The sequence below is a fragment of the Stegodyphus dumicola genome, chromosome 11 (assembly GCF_044657685.1).
Source record: "Stegodyphus dumicola isolate Sdum_Otavi_A_Nest chromosome 11, ASM4465768v1".
In the NCBI taxonomy this organism is placed as follows: domain Eukaryota; kingdom Metazoa; phylum Arthropoda; class Arachnida; order Araneae; family Eresidae; genus Stegodyphus; species Stegodyphus dumicola.
Genome location: NC_140778.1, coordinates 100647082 through 100670676, shown reverse-complemented (window position 1 = coordinate 100670676; position 23595 = coordinate 100647082). Strand labels below are relative to the sequence as shown.

Below are 23595 nucleotides of genomic sequence, written 5' to 3'. Positions count from 1 at the left end.
CAGCTAAAACACACAAATAAGGCTTATTTATCTTTAAACAGAAAATTTTTTGTATACCATGCAACAACATACCTGCACCAAGAACTTGTGGTGGTTTCAACAAATGTTGGTCTTTAACACAGAATATCTGAGGATTTTGATTTTGGACAAGAGGCAGATTCTGGGGAAGATTTGTATGGGGAAGTGCACTAAGAGGTAGAGCAGTAGCAGGATGAAGAGTAGGTCCATAATATGGTCCACCTCGTGGAAGAAATAAATCTCCACCAACAGCACCACCCTCTGGTGCATCAGCATTGTCTGGTCCCACGGTATGCCGCCTGACAACATGGTACTGAGACTGTGCAGTTTCAATACGCTTATCTTCTTCATCAGATTCCAATTCCACATCTCCAAACTAAAACAGAAAGTTTACATTTGAAATTTAAGAGGATAATTTGAACTGTGACAGATGCGACAACTATAGATTGATGCATAATTAATAACATGACATTTTAACAGGTGTATCAGCATTGACATTTTGAAAACCTTTCAGACTTCCAATTTGTACTTCTACAGTTGTCTTTTAAGGTACAGGTATAGAAGCACATTATGCAATCCCTCCTTAGAAAGCATATAATTGATATTTCTAATATCAGTTATTGCCTTCTGACCTCATTCACCCACTTATTGAAATCACTGTAAATGAGAGTCTTGACAAAACATATAGTAAGTTTTCCCATGTTTAAGTCTTTGGGATATAATCATATGAAATTAAACTTCTTTTGATGGCATAAGCTATTAATTTTTATCTCAAATTTATAAAAATCATTGATCAAACCCTTTTAATGACATGCCAAGCTATATCATAACAAAAATGCAAAAGGTAACTTGAAGATTTTAAAAAACATTACCTTCATTTTCCATATGGGTTTTCAAATGCTGCACATTTTTTTACTTAAAATTACTTAAAGCATATGATTCAATTTTTAAGTTTACCACTTCGTAACAACCAATATAAAACAGACAAAAGATCCTTATAGTTTTCCATTGGTGTTGTTGTTTCTCATCCCCGTGACCAGTAGAGCTAGATCAGGTCCATGAGCCCATTCACCCTGAAAGAGTTCAGTACAAAAAGAGGGTCTTGAACCAGATCCTGTCTGGTAAGCCCTAGACAAGATAAAATCTAGATCTTATAGAAGCTGCCCCTTACCCCATCCATCCATTTCCATTGGTTGTTGCTGTTAGTTAATTACAAATTAGTTCGTCAGCTCTTTTTTAAAAGTTTAATTTTTTATTTACTTGACTAATTAAAAATTGCTTTTTTATATTGCTTACCGAAATAACAAATGTGGAAATCATCAAAAGATGTATAACATAAATATTTCAAAATTCCATGACTTATCTAAATATTCTGAAATTCTATATTTGGCTCATAACTTTCGTTTCTGCTTTTCCAGTTACCTGAAGTTTCACAGTAATTTAATAAAATTGAATCTGAAGATTACTTGATTAATTTCTTTTTCAATTGGTAATTAAAAAAAAGCATATACTACTTCTGCATTATCTCATTTATTACACATGCAACTTAAAAACATAATTAGACAGCAAGGAAATTTTAACAATACAACTATTACTTACTTTTTCAAGATTTTCAGTTACAAGCTGTACTATTGGTATTGGACTAAACATTGGTTTCACTGCAGGTTGCTCACTTTCTGTAGCAGGTTCAGCTGGGGGTGATTTTTCAACTTAAAAAAATTCATAAAATTTAAAAAAAATGTATTAAAGCAATTAAGTCACAAAGTTTTTACAGGTACATAGTATATTACAGAAGGTTAATTACATGCATCATTTCATTAAATATTGATTCTAGGCATATATATTCTTGTGTGAAAAAGTCAAGCCATGGTGTATAATTTGCAACACTTCGACTTTGGAATTAAAGCACACGTACAGGTAACTTATTGTACACCAAGTGGGTGGGACACCAGAATTTCATCACGGGCAATAGAGGTATAGTCCCATGGCACTAGTTCTGTCAGTACAAGTTGAAGCAAACCTGGCATATGTGCATTCCTCAAGCTAAAAGACTATCGGCTCACTGTGTATTTGAAAGCCTCCTTGCCCCATAGACATTATACACCTTATAGCACATCCATGCAATCTCCAGGATTCGAACTCAAGCCTAATCAAACATACAGCAGCCAAGACAACTAACTACTATACCAATCTGAACAGCACTCCATCCCTTCAGAAGAAATTAATGAAACATTGTCTACAACAGTACAGTTCATATTGCGATACAAACAAAATTAAAATATCTTTCAACTATTCACCATGTTGTCACACTATGAGCAAAGAAAGATGGATATATTTGATGAGAAAAGATCCCTGCTATGCCACAATCATCTTATCTATCAGATCCTTTGATCGCAATGTTCTATTGCCAACAACATGGTTCAACGACCATGGACAACCTAACAACATGGTTCAACGAAGTCAACATTTTCCCATAGTTCAAGCTATCGTAAAATATGTAATGGTTATTCTATAAGATATAAAAATAGGTATTCTCCTACTGAGGTGAAGAATATCAGATGTCTTGGAGTAAGCGTGTATATTCTGAAGAATATTTACTTTGAAAGCAATTAGACAACACTTTTTTAACATTTTAAATGCTACTTACTCCCTATAAGCATTTTCTACAAACTTTTTGAACATAGAGTGCTTGCATATGCAAAATAAGTATAATTTTATCTAAACAGACTGAATGTTATAGGTGTACAGGATTCTGTAAAACAAAATTTAGTCCCTTCCCCAAAAAGTATAGTTAGTGAAGTATTCACAAAGTTTCATTTGTAAATAAAACTTTGAACTTTGACATAACAAATGTATATATATTTAACACACATTCTTACCGAAAAAGGATGCTATCTAAAAGTTTATTAAAGAATGGTTTTTCACTCACCAAAGAATCATTATACTGACAAGCAGATTTCTGAGTCTGAGATGCAAAAATTACTATTTTTTTAAAATTTTACTTACAAGAAAAACTTATTAATTGCCTGCCTAAACATATGTTTTGTTTTGTTTCCTGAGTTAATTTAAGTTATACTTTGGGAAAAGTGCAGAATCACCCACTACTTGGCACGTTTTTAAGAACTGCACAGACTCGGTATCCATGCACACATTGACCTATTTTCACTTAACAAAACACCAGAGAATTGCGCACTCCCTTGACTTCCATCGATGTATTTTCACTTAAAAAGTCAAAGGAAATTAACAAAAATCCAATTCTTCTTACTCTTGTAAAAAGTGCCAAACACAAATGCCAAATAAGTGGGCAATTCTGCACTTCACATGCACAGAAATATGATTTAGAAAATTCATCTACAAATCAGTACTCTCCTATTAATGAGGCAGCAGCCAAAATTGCACAAGGGTGCCAATGATAACAACCTTTCAGTGTAACTTATCTTTTTGATCTAGATAGGCCTTTTGGGCAAATTTGACAACTGCTATCCATATGAATTAAATGATTTTTGAAACTGTCCATTAATGAAAATTCTGTCATTTTTCGGAAAAAGAAAAAAGATTTACCTACTACAATTTTATAACTGCGAATTAATCAAGATTCTGTCAAATTCTTTTTTTTTTTTTTTAAAGGAATTATCCATAGCAAAAATTAGTTCAAGTAATCAAGATGAAATTATATAATACTAATGCAATATTAAAATGACACTGCAGCCTACATAAATCATACAAAGAAAAGAGTATTGTGAAGCTAAAAGTAGTTCAATGGTATTTTGTTCCTTTTTTTTAAACTCTAATATTTTTCTCAAATATTCATGTATGAACCCATTTTCTAGCAGCATGCATCTTCAATGCATCATTAAAACTGTTATTACTATTTCTGACATTATTTTATGCCAATATCTACATCTACAAAAGAACATGATATTTAAAACAATTTTCAACTTACCCACTCCTGTTGTAATGCTAGCTTTTCTCTGAGGTTGGGATGCAACAGGTAAATTTTGTGGTAACAGAGCCATTCTTTGGTGAGTCTTAATTTTTTCCAATAGTAAATGATACATTGCACTATACTGGTCAAATTTATTTTCTTTTACAGACTAAAAAAAAAAAAGCAAATATAAAAAGGAAGGAAATTTTTAGCAAATTGTTCTTGATTCATAACTGCAAAACATTAGAGCATATTAAAATATATTAACTACAAAATATCAGAATTTCTTACTTATTAGTTTTAATGATTATCATCAACTAGCATTTCACATCTTTATATCATTCTAATTTTAGATGCATATAAATTTCAATCATAATTTAATAAGATTTATGTTTTAATCTTTATTTACAAGAAAAATCTTGTAATTAAACTATTTAACAGAAATCTGAAATCTAACAATAAAAAGTACTATATTTAAAAATTTTGAATAGGATAATCTCTTATAATAAATTTTTAAATAAGGGGTGAGGCTTGATAAACTATATAGAAACACCTTGAAATCTGAATGGAGGATTTTTGTAAGAAAACCTGGAGGTTTTTATGTTATACAGTGATGTCATTTCAAAGGAATTCCATACTGACTTGAATTCACTTTATAATGCACAATTCAAGTTATTGAGCTATTTAAAATACAAGTCTGGTGTAAAATATATTAGTATAGCTCTTTGGCTAGTTTTATTTTGTAATTTTCTTATACTTTTATTCTGAGAAGGAATAATAGCTTCTATTTATCAAAGTACTTTTAAATAAGACGAAAAATTTAATTAATAATTAGAGTACATAGTACTTAACATTCTGATGAAATAAAATTTAACAAGGAAAATGATTCTGAAAATGAATAGGAGTGAACAACAGTATTTTCACAATTTAAGTTTCATTTATTACTGGAAAACACTTTCCTTAATAAATGCCAAAAATTGGAAACTGGGAGATTTGACGATATACCAGAAGATGGAGAGATGCGATATAAAACCGAGAGAGTTGGCTGCTATGGAAACACTAATGAAATAGAGATGTGACTGACAAATAATATGCAAGACCTTAATTGAGTATAGAGATTTTTCATTTGCAAACCAATTTTTTGTAAATAATCTTTAAATTTCATGAGTAAATAACAAAAAATTTTATATATGATTACAACAATATGAATGTTAACATGAAATTTCTGAATGTGCTTGATACATGTAATCTTATCTCTACATAACTATTATATTAAGATGATTAAAATTAATTTTTTTCCTTGATATATACATTTTTATAAAACAAAAGGCAAGCTTCTACCATTTAAGTATTGGAAATTAACTACATACAGCTAACAATTAACCATTTATACATACACTGACTATATCTTCTCTCTTAAATGCTGGAAGTTGCAACATATAATCGATAACAACTTCACACAATGGCTCCTCCTCTTCAACTTTACTGTCAATACTATATTTTTTTAGAGTCCTTTCAAACTGCTCATCTGGTTCTTGAGTAATCCACTTGTGTTTGATTATCTGATCTATTGTAAGCCGCTTAGCAGGATCCACAACAAGCATATGCCTAATTAGGTGTTCACATTCTAGATTAGGGAGAAAAAATAATAGGTATAACATTTGCTATCAGCTCATAATAGTAATTAAAGGGGAAATTTTTCATTTCAGTGAAATTAAAATTTATTGTGTTTTAAAAAAATAGTAATTTTAAACATTTTACAAGAGATGGATTCTGTAATAAACCATTCATAAAAGCTATATGGGGGGAATTTAAATAATGAAGCTAGTCTTGCTATCTGTCCACAGCTGGATCAAATCTGCTCACACAGTAACAATACATGAAATCCTTTTTAGTTTGTTTTAGTAATTACTGAACTACATCTTTAAGTACTAGAAACACAAATCAAATGGCACATGCATAATTTAAATGAATTCTTAAATATTTTTCTCCGTATATAGTTCGTATATTTGTACAAAAGGAAATAATGGTTTCTACTGATAATATTAGCTTTAAGAAGTAATCACGTATATAATGAATAATATCATCAAAATAACCCATTTAAAACTTTATATACTTGAAGTGTTTTCTGTAGCTATTTACTATAATTATATAATCACATATTAGTAAAAATAATCTTTCATTGATGAAGTAAAAAAAAATTGAGTTGTTATCTTTTCTTTAACGAACAACAAAAACAAAACTTTGGGTTAAACTGTCCCAAATACTGCATTAGTCCAGTGGTCTTCAAACTAAGTTTGCAGAATCTTGGACTGAACTCTTAGTGGAATTGAATAGCAGTCCAACAAAAACAAAACTTTGGGTTAAACTGTCCCAAATACTGCATTAGTCCAGTGGTCTTCAAACTAAGTTTGCAGAATCTTGGACTGCTATTCAATTCCACTAAGAGTTCCACACATCAAAACCAAAACGTTTTTTCAATACCTACAGACTTGGAGCAGATTTAAAATAATAATTTAAAAAAAAATGTTATTTTTTGTATCTAACATAATAATCAAATAGATTTGTTTTTAGATTTGAGTAAAATTATATCAAAATAATGATTTCCTTTCATTTTCCACATAAAGTGATCATAATATTGATACATTTTCCATATTTTCTCTGAGGATGTATGAATTCTTCCCTCCAGAACAAAAAAAGTTTTATGGCCTTTTGAGTCAACAAAGATTGAAGACTGTTGAATTACTGTTAAGGTTTCTGATCATGCATTGTAGGAGTAATTTTTTTCCCTTATTGTAACAAAACGATATATATTTACGAGTACCAAACTACAAACTACTTTAAATATCTTAAGTTTCATTAAAACAATGCACATATAATTTTTATCCCTAATACTCTGAATCACCTCTTCTCCTTATTCATTTATCTTAATTACTCCTTATTCATGTTTATGTCTTTAACTTTCCCTATGGAACAGAAATTTGAATTTTCCTACGATAATCACTCATAAAGTTATTTTTGCTCAAAAGTCGCAGAATGTTTCACAGTAATAAATTATGCTTTGATTCTCCGTAAATTTTAGATTTGATAAGCCAGTGGTTCTCAACTAGTTTCGCCCAATGACCTCTTTCACTATTTCTAGAAAAGTATTCTGCCCCCTTCCAAAACTCATAAAATACATATGTATTTATTAAAATTAAATGTTTTTTAAAGACACAGCAGGAAGCAGGTGGGGTCAAGTTAGCTGCATCTCTTCCCTGGTTGAGAAGCCCAGTGATAAGCCATTCTCAGATATAAAAATACACAAGTCTATTTAAGATAACCTAAGCAATACTTTAAAATTTTCACGCATAAAAATAGAAAATTCCACGGACATTTCTTCTTAATTTTATAGATACAGATTCATTATCTTACTTGCCTTTTAGGTTAACAATAAATGCACATCTAATATATTTATGAATGTTTTTAATTTTACAATTCATTTATATCTCTTTCTACCAAATGTAAATTTTGATATTTAGGAATGAATAAAAAGTTTATTTTATAAAATATTCTCAATCTACAAAACAGCAGAAAATAATCTATACATACCACTTGACATAAAGTAAGGTATCCTGAACTTCCCAGCCAATACACGATTCCTCAGAGAATGTAATGTACTGCCATCAAATGGTAGTGCTCCACATACCAGAACATATAGAACAACACCTAAGCTCTATATAAATAAAATATAACACATTGTAATGGAAAAGTAAATAATATATATAAATTTTAAAAAAATCCAATTAGCTTAAAAACATGCATTTCAAGCATGCAAAACTAAGTTTACTGCAACAAGCAAACTTCTCTTGATAAAAATTTAAATCTCTGTTGCGCAATATGGTATTTCTTTGTTATAGCGGACCATGAGATTGAATTGCCTATCAATTGAGATTTCTCGCTAAAATCTGGCTGCGTGTTCTCATAACATTGTCATGTGATTGTATATTAGCACTGGCTGCATGTTCTTATACCTCACCACATACTCTTATATCAGCACCGTGTTACATTTTTTATTTTTGCTCTCGTCATGCGTTTTTTCTTATTGCACTAATTTTTGGCGAGGTTTTAGGATTTGTATTGTTTATTTAAAATATTTTTTTTGGTGAATATGAAGTTAACGATCTTTAATTTACCAAGTAGTGAAGTGCATGCCATTTTTTTTATGAGAAAGGTCTTTTACTTGACAAATGAGTATGCGAAAATGGTTACAACATGAAACTTTAATGTTAATAATAAAACTACTTGGAGGTGCACCGTTAAAAATTGTAAAATAAAGGGCAGAGGAGTTAACAATAAAAATTAAATGGCAAAGAGTTTAATATGTGTGAAAGAGCTGCAGTTGACTGAAACAATTACATGTAATAAAATTATAACAATAATAAGGATAAGGATTCTTAAAAATATTCTGAGGAAAAATCATGTGAGTATTATTGTTGTTATTATTACATATTGCGCTGTTTATTTTTAAATTCACACTTCATGAGCTTTGTGAAATTATAGCTGAGATCTTGGCGCAAATCTAAAATTGCCAAATATGGCTGGGGCTCACTATAACAAAGAAGTTTTTTTTTTTTTTTTTTTTTTAAATTATGATCGCCCAGACTCTTTCTAGTATACAGTGATTACAAAGAAATGACTACACTATCACAGCCAGCAAAGCATTTGAAATGTGGATAATATAAAGCAGAACCATTTTATTCTGAATTAGTTAAATTCACTGAAATACATTTCTTACTAACAGATTTTAATATATCTATCTTTAGTTATGTGACAAGTCCCTACCAATACCAGTTCAGGTGATATTTGCTCCAACACCACTTTTTGGGGAGGGGGTCAACCTCAGTGACAACTACATTAATTCTTTGCTGTTGAAATACAACTTGCCCTGGCTGCATTGTGCTGAATGATAACTTAAAATCGCTTCTCGAGTGCAAAAAAGTTAATACATAGCTTCAATCTTTGCGCAACTATACTCCATTGTACTCTCAAAGGATAGCAAAACATGTACTTAGTCAGAAATCCTCATTAGGGTAACCATATCCTATCTGGCAGCATTAATCACAGTTACTGCATTGTGTCACCCATGTTTCAAGATTTATTGAAATTGAAACAGTGCATCATAATGGATACTAAGATGGGACAAGAAATGCTGGAGTGATCATAGACTGAAGATAAGATAAACAGATAAACATTTGCCCTGTTATGAAAAGTAGACACAGGAATTTCTTATCGCTGTAAAACTTTGAGCATTTATCTTTCCATTAATAATAGCTATGTTAGTCTAGACTTTATTATTGTCATAGAAATTAAAATTCAAAGAATATTATAATTGACCATAGTAATCACAGCACAGAAATCATAGATCAATACCATATATTAATAATGACTGCCAAATGTACAGGGTGATTCAAAAGTCATGCACATCAAATTTTCAAAAACTACGGAAATTCCGAAACAGATATTAATGGCAGATCAATTAAACAGACGAAGTCTCTAGGCTAAGAGTAAAATTACAGTTGCAATTCATGTTTAGTTCTAAAAACCATTTCTTAGGTGCAATATTGAGATGAGGTTTTCCAAATAGAACTTTTTATGACTATGCATTTGGCAATGCATAAATTTGACTGCAGTGTCGTCTTTTTTTTTTTTCACTCTGCAACATTTTCCTCCAATTTTGTCCAAACTCAGAAGAGATGAGTGGTCACTTCATTTCTTATGGTAAACGCTTCCAGCTTATAGTTTGACCGTCTCAAGCGCAACCCTGGTTGGCATTCTGCCAAAATACATAGACTCGTCCAAAAGGAGCAGTATTACCTTTTGCAACATAAAAGGTCTTCTCTTCTCCAGAAAGAGCTATGCTGGAGGGAACGATAGTCCCCATCCTTCCACCCTATTTTGAAAATAATTCGGTCCGAATGCTGCATACATGTTTGTGCTAATGGTCGTGGATGAGACAGTCAAACTATACCAAGCAGAAAATCATTATCTTGTAAGATCTGCAAACACCTAAGAAGGTCTTTTGAAAATCTTCAACAAATTTACTGTGAGAATGCATTGTAAAGTAATGCTCAAAATTAAAAATTCACACTGGGAAAAATCTACTCTCCATCTTGAGCCAAACAAACAGATTTTACAACTAACTGCAACCAAAATTTTGGTGATGTATTACTTGAAGTAGTATAGGGGTATCATCCATTGGAAGAATTTGCCATTAAATACATATTTTGGAATTTCTACATTTTCTTAAAACTTTTATAAATGCACTTTATATTTTACATACTAAAATCTACAGCTTATTCCTACTGAATGATAACAGTATTAAATGAATTTTAATACAAATAAAAATCTAGTTACCCAAATATCAGCCTTTGGCCCATTATATTGCCTTCCTTCAAAAAGTTCAGGAGCGGCATATGGGGGACTTCCACACCAAGTCGAGAGCATTTTATCCAACTCATAATAGTTACTGAAACCAAAATCTGAAAATATTTTTTAAAATTTTACATTATCAACAAATCTTTAATATTTTTAACAATTTTGGAAAAAAACCTAATTATGAAATGCATAACTGATTTAGATATTTACAAAGTTTTCAGCACATAACTAGCAAGTATCATATATGAGGAAATTTGGTTAAAAGAATACTTATTAATTGCGAAGGTTATAAGAAATAGTTATTCCTTAAAGAAATTATTAGAAAAGAAAAAAACAAATTTTAATAAATAACATTTGCATATCGTATATTTTCAAATGTAAGTTGAGAGTGCATTCTTTTATAAAAAAAAAATTACCCCAAATTCAAAACCCGTACATAAGCAGAAATAAAAGTTTTTTTTCAATGTCACCATGAGGGGGAAAATGTTGCCATGGTAGCATAGTTTCCAATCAAATTGCTATATAAAGTAAAATGCCAAATGCCAATGACAGTTTGAACTCTGGTAAAAAGCAGAAATTAAAAAAAAAAAAAAAAAAAAAAAAAAGTTATGGTTAATGAATATTTAGCAACGGTTGTGCAATGGGTATAACACACCTAGTTGGAGATTCTACCAAAAGCAATAATCATGCTTTTAAAAAGCTACTGCATCAGTAACTGTATGGATCTCTGTGAGGGCAATTTTGTGTAAAAAGAGGGCATAAATTATAGTATAGAGTTTATTGAATTTGATGATGATATGCATTCAGACATCCCAAAGCCGGTAAAGTGAATTTTACTGGGTCATTTGGAAACTCAGGTTCTGATATGGACTATGAAGTATTTATATGACTTTTTTGCATTGATGTTGCATTAATAACACCCAAAAAGTCATTTACTTTGTTCCATTGTTTTTTTATCAGTTATTATTTATGGTGTACATTTGGTTATTTTGTCTGCCCAGTGGCAATTTCACAAACTTCAGACTTTTTGCCTTGGTAGTAACGCAACAAACCAACAATGTAAACAATTTTAAAAATAAAAGAACTCATTTTCATAAATTAAAGAACTAATTTCTTAAAACTTGTCCCCCCCCCCCATAAACTTCAGAAATGGCAATTTATTGCTTGCACTGCGCTAACAGAATAGTATCTATGCCTTTTGTGAGATTAGAGAATCTGTATATAAGACATATTTTAGCTTTAATGCATTTTCTCTAAAAGATGAGATAAAATTTGGGTCACTTTCACTACTTAATGCATTAAATTATCTTTGTATCCAAAATTTAGAACCTACTAAAACATATTTCTGCCTACCCCACTAACTACACTAAGCTACTAACAACACTTCAGTTATCAAACAGGACAGTACCTTACCTTAGTCGATACTGTATCAAACTACAAGATTTCATTAAAAATAAAAAAAATAAAAAAATCTGATGTGTACACCACATGACTTCCTTGTACGGAATATTAAATTATACGTATTTTTTCTTGCATTTTATTTAAACTTATTAGATTGAATTAAACCTACTTCGCCGACAGCGCATAAACCACAATAGAATAAATGCATTCTTTAAAATTAACTTTGTTTACCATAGCGACACTCTGGTGCTATGTTCACTTAACAGTATTATATTTCATTCATATTATAACTCAGAATGCACAAAATGTATATCATTTAAAGAATTATCTAATCATTGCCACATGTTCTATTCAAATACTATAATAAAGCTAGAACTATGTATAAAAGAAATTAAGCAAACAAAACAAAAAAGAAACAGTTTTTCACAGATGATTGAGTATTTCTCATTTAATTAATTCAGTTCTCACTTCGCGAGAAGGCAAAAATACATAAAAACTCAAAATATCTATATTAAAAATTACGAAGTAAATCTCAAACGCTTATTTCCTTGAAAAAATTACAGAAAGAATTAAGCATGATTTAATTGGCAATAATAAATGAAGCGCTATCTTTGTTGTTGCGAAGCTAAGTTTCTCTAGATTGGCAACAAATCCACTAGTCTCCTGTTTCAAATGTAAACATCAATGACCGCCATTAAAAACAAGCTTAGCGGCAATTAAACAACTTTAAAATTGCTGATAATTCTAAAAATATTGCACACAGATTTACTAAAGGCATAAAATCCTTAACCGGAAGATAAAAACAACATAATTCAATCATTTTTAAAGCAAAAAATTTACAATTTACAAACATATAAGAGTAAAGAAGCTGAGATCACTGAGCCGGGTAATAGAGTGGATATATATATAAATATATTTATATACGTTTGGTGCGGCCGATTGCAACCAAAATACAAGGTGCACATCTACATGTTATAGCAGTCCTATATACAAAATTTCAACGTTCTGAGGCTACTTGTTTTTGAGTTATGCGAGATACGTACGTACGCACGCACGTACGTTCGTACAGATGCCACGAAAAATTCTCTTTAGAATTAATTTTAAAGCAGTTTTATAATTTTTTTGAAAGAAAAGATTATTTTATTCTGTCCTTACGTACAGATATTACGCAAAAACATCGTTAAATTGCATTCGATAGCGGTCAAAATGGACATTTTCATTGAAATATGCTGCCTGAAACTTTTCGCGATTACAATACTTCCTTTTTACTTCGTACAAGGAAGTAAAAAAAAAGATTCATTTTTAAGAATTAATTTTTACAAAAATCATTTTATTCAAAGACTACAAGCCAAACTTTTTGTTTGGAACTCAACCATCAGGTGATTTTTACAAATATAAATAAATTGCTACCTCTATCTCAAAACAAGATTAATCTTGCTACACATGAAAAATTCTTAAAAAAACTTGCTAAAACACAGATTTTTAATTTTAAATACCTCAGAAATTTCTCACTTTTTTTGGACATATGGTTAAAAGGCCTGATACAATATTAACATTTAATGAACCTTGTGATGGTTACAAAGATTGGTAATCATTATTTTCTTGATACATGCAATATTTCATGGCAGCACTTGATAATCACCTTTTTTACTCTCAACTGCTTTCTTAAATGCACTTAATTTCAATGACACTGCAGAATGTTGTATGATAACTCTTTCGAAAAATATGCTTCATATATTTTTAATAGAATGTTAATTGAAGTCTATCGAATTTTTAACAAACACTATACACATTGTAATGTAATTGATTAATAAATACATTTAAAAAGTTAATTGATATAAAATACTACATTAAACTTTATGAAGCATTACAGTACACTTTTTTCAAATTGTTTCCCCGTGTACTGCTTCAGAGAAAAATTTTCACAAACAGCACACAAAGGAATATTAATGAAACACTTGTAATTTTAATACTCTATTTAGAGCTTACTTGCAGTGACATAAGATTAATGATAGATGCATGACTTGATTTTATTACTGATTAATACATATTTTTAGTTGTAATGCAATTCATTTCAATAGTCTGCAAGTTTATCACAAGGAAAAGCTAAACCATTCTAAAGGAATAGAGACATTTGTCATCTTTACTTCCATACTACTAATACTTATAAACTTAAATTAACTCTGAGCTGCCAAACTTTCATTAATTTTATATGAATGCTTTGCAACTTCTCAAATTATTAACTTTGCCAATTTTATTTTTTGAATCAACAAGTTAATATCCAGATTTCCATCAAGCTAAAAATGACTTATTTCATTACTTAAATGAAGTTTATTAAAATATTTCCTTTCTGGTACCATTTCAGCACTGAATTATAATGAAAATGGGGAATGAATACTGCTGGGAGATGAAATTACGTTTACCTCTCATTATGCAGTACCTGTAATGCCATCTGAATTCAGTAAAATCAACAGGTTTCCACAACACACACTCATTTGTAATACAAAACTTGGAAGTTTTCTAGGGACGAGATGAAGACAGATTTCAATTTTGTGAATAGGATTTCTTTATATCCATTTTATCACCCGTTATGACAAGTACTAACACTAGCTGGGCTTGTTTCTGTCCATTCTAGCACACAGTTTGTTTACGAGCTGAGCTCATTAATGATCTTAAAAGGGTTAAATGCAAAAATGTGGGTTATAAAGACTATTTTTCTGAATTAAATACACACAATATATGATGATAGGAAACAGGGTACACAATAGTATGCTGTTAAATAATAAAAGTATAACCACCCAATAAGAAATTGATATACAAAGATGAGAAACCAGACAACCCAAGAAATTTTTGGTACATAGTCATTGATTTTACGTCGCGTATTCGGAAACTAAGTACCGTTTCATTCTAGTGCCGTCGCAGTGCTGTGGTAGGTGTCCCGCGCATGCGCACTAGTCTTTCTTGTTCACTGACTTTCAATTGTCGCCATTTTGGTTGCTCTACGTTGTGTTTTTAGTTTGCTGTGCACATTCAAAATGTTTAATTAATAACAATTAGTTCTCCCACTCACTGTGAGATTCGTGTCGTGATTAAATTTTTGAACGTGAGGAATGTTAAACCGGACGAAATTTATCGTCAAGTGACAGAAGTTTACGGTGAATACGCGATAAGTGATGGAATGGTGAGAAAGTGAGTAAGAATATTTAATGCAGGTTGAACAAATGTCCACGCCGAGGCTCGGAGTGGTCGGCTTTCTGTTGTCACCGATGATTTGGTAAGGAAAGTTGATGAAGCAATTCATGAGAACAGACGCTTCACAATGACAAGTCTTTCAGAGGCATTTCCACAAATTTCACGTACTGTTTTGTTCGAAATTGTGTCTGACTGCTTGAATTATCGCAAACTGTGTTCCCGATGGGTTCCAAAAATGCTCACTGATGTTCCCAAAACAAAGCGACTTGGTAGTGCCCTGACATTTCTCATGCGGTACAGTGATGAGGGAGAAAACGTTTTAAACCAAATTGTGACAGGTGATGAAACTTGGGTGTGTCATTTCACACCAGAATCGAAACAACAATCGATGGAGTGGAGACACACTCATTCAAAAAACAAAAGTTCAAAGTGACAATGTCATCACAAAAAATCATGTGCACTATCTTCTGGGATAAGAAAGGCGTTTTGCTTACTGAATTTCTTCCCAGAGGTGAAACCATTAATGCGGCACGATATTGTGAGACTTTAACAAAACTAAGGCGTGCCATTCAAAACAAACGAAGAGGAATGCTCAGTAAAGGAATTGTGTTGCTCCATGACAATGCTCGGCCCCATACTGCTGGTGTTACTCAATCGTTAATTCGTCAGTTTCATTGGGAGCAGTTCGATCACCCGCTGTACAGCCCAGACTTAGCACCGTCCGACTATCACTTGTTCCTGCACATGAAGCGTGAGCTTGGTGACAAGCGCTTTGGATCTGACGATGACATGAAAAATGCTGTGGAGTCGTGGTTATCGAAACTGGCGGGAAGTTTCTTTGACGATGGTATACAAAAACTGGTCACCCGCTATGACAAGAGTTTGATCATTGGCGGAAACTATGTTGAAAAATAGTTTAAGACATGTATTTTCATGAAAATAAAATTGGATTCGAAAAAATTGTTTTACTATTTTTTTTTCTTTAAAATGGTACTTAGTTTCCGAATATGCCTCGTATATAAATCAGTAAAAATGCCAAAAGAAAATGTTTTATGAGCTATATAACTACATAAAAATATTTATTATCATTCTTACAAATACTATTAAAAATCTAAATTATAAGGCAAGTTAAAAACTATCCCTCACTTAATTTAGTTAAGAGAAAAATTATTTATACTACAGTATTTGAAAATGCCAGAATTCTGAAGTAAAAGGTGTCACTTGAAGCAAAATTCATGGCAGTTAAAAGAATACAGAGCATCTTCCAAAAATATTTGTCAGATTCTTACTGGGAATTACAACAAATACACATTCTGACTGAAAACTGAAAAAAGCCTTAGTTTCAGAGCTTTTTAAAGGGATATAAATTAAATGGACAACATTCAATTTCTGTATTGTAAAGAAGTTTTAACGCAGAAGATTTCAAATAATACACTACATTTTCACAGAAACACTCATTAATATCACGCATGCACTAATGAAAAATATCAGCCTGAATGTGGAAAGTAACAAGAAAACCACGAAGGTTACAAAACTTAAAATTTTATTGCAGCATTTACTGCATTTAAGATTAATAAAACTAGGCATTATTTAAATAATACAAGTGCACAGAATTCTGAAGTGTCCTAAAAGCTGTCACATAAAATTATAACTCTTAAAATTTAAGGTAAGACAATTACCTGCAATTTTGATATTCATATTTTCATCTAATAATAAATTTTCAGCTTTTAGATCTCGATGGACAACATGCCGTTCATGACAATAACGTACTGCAGTCAGAATCTGCTTAAATTTATGCCTTGCTTCTTTCTCACTCATTCTGCCATGAGCTACAAGGTGATCTGTAATAAAAAAAATTCTATATCAAATACAAAATGAAAATTAAGCTGTTAATTTATTTACTAATATGCATAACACAAATAGAGGTAGAGGCAGAAGAAATACTTGTACACATGCAAGGATTAAATCTAGGGAGAAACCTTCTCAATGTATGGTGCTATGTTCATGTTTGCTTTGCTGCACCCATTCCTTTTGATATAAATGCGGTTGTCGCTCCTCCCATTTTGCGAAAACTTTTCCGTTTCTGAAGAAGAGGGTCCTGAAGAGGGTCTGGTAGTTCTTAAAATTGATAGTTTTATTCAAAACCTGTGCTAAACAGAGGTTGCTTTTTTGAGTAATTTAAAATTTTGCATTCATGTGTTTCACTTCCATCGAGTAATGGTTTCAAGTACTTTCTCTATTACCTATGACTGTTTGTTGAAGAAAAATTTGAAAGACATTTGATTAGCACATATGTTTAATATAACTGCCCTATATACAGCAGGCATAATGATGCTAATAACATATGAGGCATTTTCGAAAAGTAAAGCTATAACATCTCATTCAAAAAACTTTTAATTAACAAAACTCTCCATTACAAATTATTTACTAGTCTTACATTTTGACATAGTTGTCACCACTGCCCAAAAATTTGTTAAACATGGGTAAGCTTTTGTATTCCACATGAGTTTTGATATCGTCATCATCATGAATGATTAGCCCTGCAGGATGTTTCTTCAGGTAAAGGTATAAGTTGAAGTTGCTTGGTTGCAATATCTGGATTACATGGCAGATGACCTAAAAGTTCTAAGTTGAAACTTTTGAGTAGTGTTTTTGTTTGAAATATTAACTTTATTACCTTTATTTATTAAATATCCCATTTCGCACTTGAACCATAAAATTCAGTTCAAGTGCAATATCTTAAAAATAGTTTTAAACTGAGCATATGTTTAGAAGTCTCGTGCGCTGGAGATAAAAATGTTTTTTCTGTACAAGGTTGCCATTGCTCGCTTTGAAATCCTCGAGTTTATTAATCAAAAATTTGTTAAAGTTTTACAAAATATGAAATCAATAACAAAACAAATTCCAAATTTGGGCTTCCATATGTCCATATTTACAGTAGGATTACATCATTCAAAATTCGATGTTCTATGTACCGTTGTTTTATCACAATGCGAGAAATATACATATATTTATGCAGATTTTTTATTATTTAATTTCTTCAAATATAATGCAGGACTCTAACATTTGGTGGCAACAGTTTGAAAAGTGAAACAGACATTAATAGTGAACCAACGCAAAATCACAAAACGAAAACAATAGTCCTTCAGAAAAAAAGCCTCTTTGGACTAAAAAGAAACCCAAAACGAACTTTTTGGTTCTTCATTTTTCGTACTGCACTGAAATAAAAATTGAGACACAGCACATACTAGAATAAGGCAATGAGAGCAGAAAAGAGTGTATTTAAACATTTGGTTTTCATCAAGGTCATATCAGCAGTAAGAAAATTATTTAGAGATAATCTGCTTAAATTTGAAAAACCACTGAAACTTTGTGATGATTCAATAATACATTCTTAACTTATTGATCTCTTACACCAGTGGTAGGTTAGAATATCTTTTACTGCAACCTACAGCTAGGTCAACAAAATATGTTATACCATGTTAGTGCCACTATTACCAGCAATATAAACAGTTTAGCAGTAAATTATTATAACAGTGCATTCCATAACTCTTATGCAGAATGATACTGATTATCATTTTAATATATGCCACTTTAATGGGAAATGGCATATAAAATGTCCAATAAGCAATTTTCCATTTCGTAAGTAGCATTACACAAAATTTATAAAGTAATGTTACATAGTCCCCCCCCCAATGTAAGGAATAATTTTCTTTTATCAAGTTATAGACACTCCTCATAGAGAAACCTGATTTTATTAAATTTCCCTTACTTTTATGCGAAAGCAATTTGGGAAATAAAAATTATTTAGATCTTGATATTTAAACTATAAAATTACTTTCCTAATAACTATTTTATTAATACTCTTGTAACCACTGAAAAATATCGCAATACTTTAATACACATTAATATATATATATATATATATATATATATATATATAGAATTAATAATCTTAACTTTGAAATTTCCAAACTCTTGTTTATAATATATAGCTTGTACTTTTGTTAAGTATTATGTTATTAGTTTGAAAATTTTAAAAAATGGCACATGGTTGGCAATAAATTAATAACTTTCAATGACACCATTAATTTTTTATTTGATTTATTTATTCATTTTTTAAAGTCATACTGATTCTGAGCAATTTACAGAGAAGAGAATGTATACATGGACATAAAAAATTATTATTTCTGTATGGACTTCTTAAATATTGCTAAAACATATTATGCAACTCACTTTTTTTTAACTACAAAATGAAATATAAAGAAGAAATCATAATTGGCAAATTAAGAAGCTTTCACCCTTTCTTAAAAAAAAAAAAAAAAAAAAAAAAAAATTACAGATGATAAATTTTGCTTACAGATCTCCACTAGTTATGAAATATTTTTTTAAAAAATTCTGTGTTGTGATTATAATTTCTGTTCACAACAGAAATGCTAAAGAAATTATGCATTATACATTGCTAATTCTAGTATCTTAAAAAATAATTTAATATACCAAAAATTTCTCCTCCACTTGCATATTCTGTAACCAAATAAATCATTCTTTCGGTTTCCATCACCTGAAACAGAATAAAATCCAAAATTGATACATACATCATGGAAAGGAAAGAACAGTTTACAACAGCTGAATACAAGATAAAAAAAAAAAAAAAGCGGGTATGTCCATTTATCATGAATGGATACCAACATTATATATGACCACCACGAAGTTACAGGAAAATTAGTCATATATGTATGCATGTATGGGTACTGTTCCGTTACCGGGACCGGATTTGTATACTAGAGAAATATAATTCCTTAAAATGTTAACAATGTAAATAAGAATTATTATTAATAATTAAAAACTACATTCTAAAATCAAGATAAAAAATTAGTGCAAAAGAATATTTTCCATATAACCAAAATACCGCATATACATATCTTATAATCCCAGTATATTAAAAATCAGCTATGCTTCAGAATTAAATTTCTAGAAAGCTTTAGGTAATTGTAGGCATGTCCAAACAATTTTATAATTTTACTTGCTTTGCAACCATTCAGTTTTCATTTTTACTTAATTGAAAAAGTATCCTTTTATTTCTTGAATTTTATATTTTTAGCCTACTTGTGTGTGTGTGATTATGGCAAAGCCTTGAGGGCTATCTACCTAAGGGAAGAGATGCCTTCGTGGAGGACTTTCTAAGGAAAACTGGCTCGTATACACGTTACACATGGGGAAAACCAAGAAAACTTTCATGCAGCCAGCCCATTCGCAGGATTTGAACCTCGGGCCAAACTACCAGTGTTCAGCGACTTTACTGCTTGGCCACTGGTGGGCCTTTAGCCTACTCATATTATGACTGAATAAAAACATTCAGATATAGTTCAGTTGAAGCATTCTTTCCTTTTTATCAAGTGTTTCACAAAAATACATTATTTTAATGATTTTTTCCCTACTTTTTTTTTAATATTTCCTACTCTGAAAATGAAAAATGTTACTTTATGTTATTAAATTATATAGAAGGTAAACCATATATGTGATAACTTGCATTCCATACACAATGAGGAGAAATAAAATTTTAGATAAAACAAATCAGAGTTCTACAGAAAATTAATAAAACCCTTTCATTAAATTACCTTTCCCAAGAAACTTAATCATGTTTTTTAATTTTTTTAAAAAAAATTATTCATGTTTACTCTGCCACTTAACAAATAAATATGCACAAACATCTATAGCACAAAAAAAGGGAAAAAATCTTTATATTCCAAGAAAACAATATGGCTTGTTTATTTGGAAATATTCTTACCTGATATAAAGCTATGATGTGTGGATGATGTAGCATTTTCATTACTTGTATTTCCCTTAAAATTTTCTTCAAATTATCTTCATCTAAATGTGTTTTATCAATTATTTTTATAGCAACCTAAAAATAAAATTGATTATAAAATTTTGAAGAAATACATTTTCCTTCATATAAAAGTTCAAAACATAATATTAAATATAATTTAGTTATGTAACAATACTGACAATTCTAATAAATGCATGATTTCTTCTTAATATTAAAATATAATCATATTAGAGTACATTAAAATTTTTTATTCGAAATTAAGCATAGAATAAGGAGTTTTTGATGATTTTGTATGGTAGCAATTTGTATGCAAAGCTTTCAACAGGAACATTTCATTTCATTAAAACCCATTTCTTATTACATGTTTAGCTAAATAAATGAGTCTCTCTCTCTCTCTTTATATATATATTATAAATTCACAACGAAAAGCGATCAGAATAATATAAATATTCATATTTTATTAGATTACTCAGATAGAATATATTTTACCATGTTTTCCACAACTGTTTTCTCTTTCACTGGCTTAAAATACTTTGCTTTCCATATTTAGGTTTAAATAATGCTTATTTAAAATTATTACGAGCTGTCTAGTTTTTTGGACGGTATGGAATTATTTTTTTCTTGTATAGAAGAGGTTAGGTTACATTATTATGGGTAATTTCGTGATAAAAAGGAATTATAGGGTTATATGATTAAGCCTAACTGGAGATTACAGTAAACTGAAAAACTAAATATCAGAATCCTTAACAGAGATTTTAAGATAAGTATAAGAGCATATATGCATTAATACTGCTTGCTCTGTAAAAAATGGGCAGAAATTAATCACAGAATTTTTTTAGGTTCATTTAAAAGCGTTAAATGTAGAAGTATTCCACAAAACTAGAATGATTATTCAGAAAATAAGTAAATCTTCTTGTAGAAAGTTTAACGACTCGTTACGAATACACAGAAATACTGAAAGTATGAAAAGATTGTTTTTAATAAATTTAAATAGTGTACAGCATAAGGTTAATGATCAGATTATTACACGTGGTTATAAATTTTGCGGCATTAATAAAGGAGTTTTTGCCACTCACCTTTGTTTTTGTTATAATGTGAGTGGCTAGCTTTACCACAGCAAAGTTTCCTTTGCCAATGGTTTTTTCTAAATGATAAAATCCTACTCGAACAAGTCCCCCAGAACTTGCACTCGACTTAGAACCATCCGTCGCCATATTTGGCTGGTGCCACGCACATGCGCATTCCACTTGCCTACCACACAATCAAGTCATATTATCAAATGAATGTACTATATCACGCTTGAAAATTCAATCAGTAAAAAAAATCAGTTGTGCAAATATTAAGTATTACAAATACAGAATAACACATTTGGTAATCCGGCTGCTGACATCAAATTTGCATCCAGGATAATTTTTCTATAAAAAATCCAACATCTAGGAAACATTTTTCACAGAATCAGTTACAATCAAGTATTCGAGAGGACTAAACGTGTTTCTAATTAAGTTATGGATATCGCAGAGATTGCAGGATTTACGCGCTGCGAGTTACACTCTTGAAATCAGTAACATCTCAACCTCCTGTAACGACCAGACATCTTCGGTTGAAATTTGAGATTGGAAGTAGTGATCGCTATGATGAGGTTTACAAAGAGTGCACTGATTTTTTGGAGTAGATTTTATTTTATATAATAATATGATTCAGACCACATAGCTTCACACGCGCTTCTCGTCTTCCGTCAAGTTCTACACCTCTCCCAATGGTATCTGGGAGTAAGGCTGCCAGCTAGGACTAACTGTACATCGCCAAAAATGTGCCAAGAGAATATTCATTTCGCCAACTTGCAAAGAGTGCATTACACAGTCGCCAAAAATTTTATTTACCAGCGCATCTGAAATTTATTATCTTATCTCTCCAACTTCATCTTTTAAACATTTAATGCAAAAAGTTTTCAGATTTAAAAATTTTTTTTAACGTGACAGACAATAAAAGCGTTTCTCAGTAAGTTAAAATTTCATCAGCATTTCACAAGAGTATTCGTTTATTTAAAAGTATTTTGTCACATTGATATTTTGCTGTATTCTGAGATTGATAACCGTTGAATTCTATAATAAAAAAAAAAAAAAAAGGAAAATGGAAATCCAACAAAAGTTTGAAAGGGCGAGAGCGTGCGCTCTGCAAACTTCGGATTACAATCAACCACAGTACAAAGAGTATAAAAAATTAAAATAAATTGAAATAAAAAATTATAAAAACATCATACAAGTAAAAATTAGCATCTATTGTTGTTAACTCATCTTTACTGTTGAATAAAATTAGAAGACAATTTTAACAGAATTTTAAACTTAAAAGATCCCAAGTTGTTCTGCACTTATTTTTTGAACACAAAATAGTATAAACAGATGAATATCAAAATATTAAAGGCTTGTTTGAATAAAATCTAAAAAAAAAAAGTGAAATATATAGAGGAGTGGTTTCCCAGGTGCGGTCGCAACATGATCGTGAGACAATTTTTGACGGAGAAAAGTTTGAAATACTTTTTTTTTTTTTTGCTTATTTTATAATTTTATATATATATATCTCCATTTACAAATTAATTTATAATTATGATTTAATTGTTAATAACTTTTCGAGAGCTACCATATAATTTCATAATTTAACGCATAATTTTTATATTATTATTTCATTATTATATTGTCTTCTAGAAATCTGCTACCTTTTCTTCTTTCTCTCTTCTTTTACATAAGTGATTTCCGTTAACTCACGACTAAATACATGCTGGTTGTACATTCTAGTATATAAAATGAAGCACAAA

The 23595-nt window shown here is 30.5% G+C and overlaps 1 protein-coding gene across 2 annotated transcripts in view; it reads right to left on the bottom strand.

The window, feature by feature from the left end:
• Positions 1-22531, bottom strand: part of LOC118181174 (serine/threonine-protein kinase SIK3-like) — a 48336-nt gene extending 25805 nt beyond the window's left edge. For both annotated transcript variants that reach the window (XM_035350252.2, XM_035350260.2), the window contains exons 1-10: positions 21860-22531; positions 20742-20858; positions 19451-19514; positions 16633-16794; positions 10340-10464; positions 7535-7658; positions 5341-5570; positions 3962-4112; positions 1618-1727; positions 73-394 (exon numbers count right to left, since the gene is read on the bottom strand). In XM_035350252.2, the coding sequence (XP_035206143.1) occupies positions 73-394; positions 1618-1727; positions 3962-4112; positions 5341-5570; positions 7535-7658; positions 10340-10464; positions 16633-16794; positions 19451-19514; positions 20742-20858; positions 21860-21997 (1543 nt within the window). In that variant the 5' untranslated portion in view covers positions 21998-22531. The remainder of the gene's footprint in view (positions 1-72; positions 395-1617; positions 1728-3961; positions 4113-5340; positions 5571-7534; positions 7659-10339; positions 10465-16632; positions 16795-19450; positions 19515-20741; positions 20859-21859) is intronic.
• Between the last annotated feature and the right edge of the window lie 1064 nt (positions 22532-23595).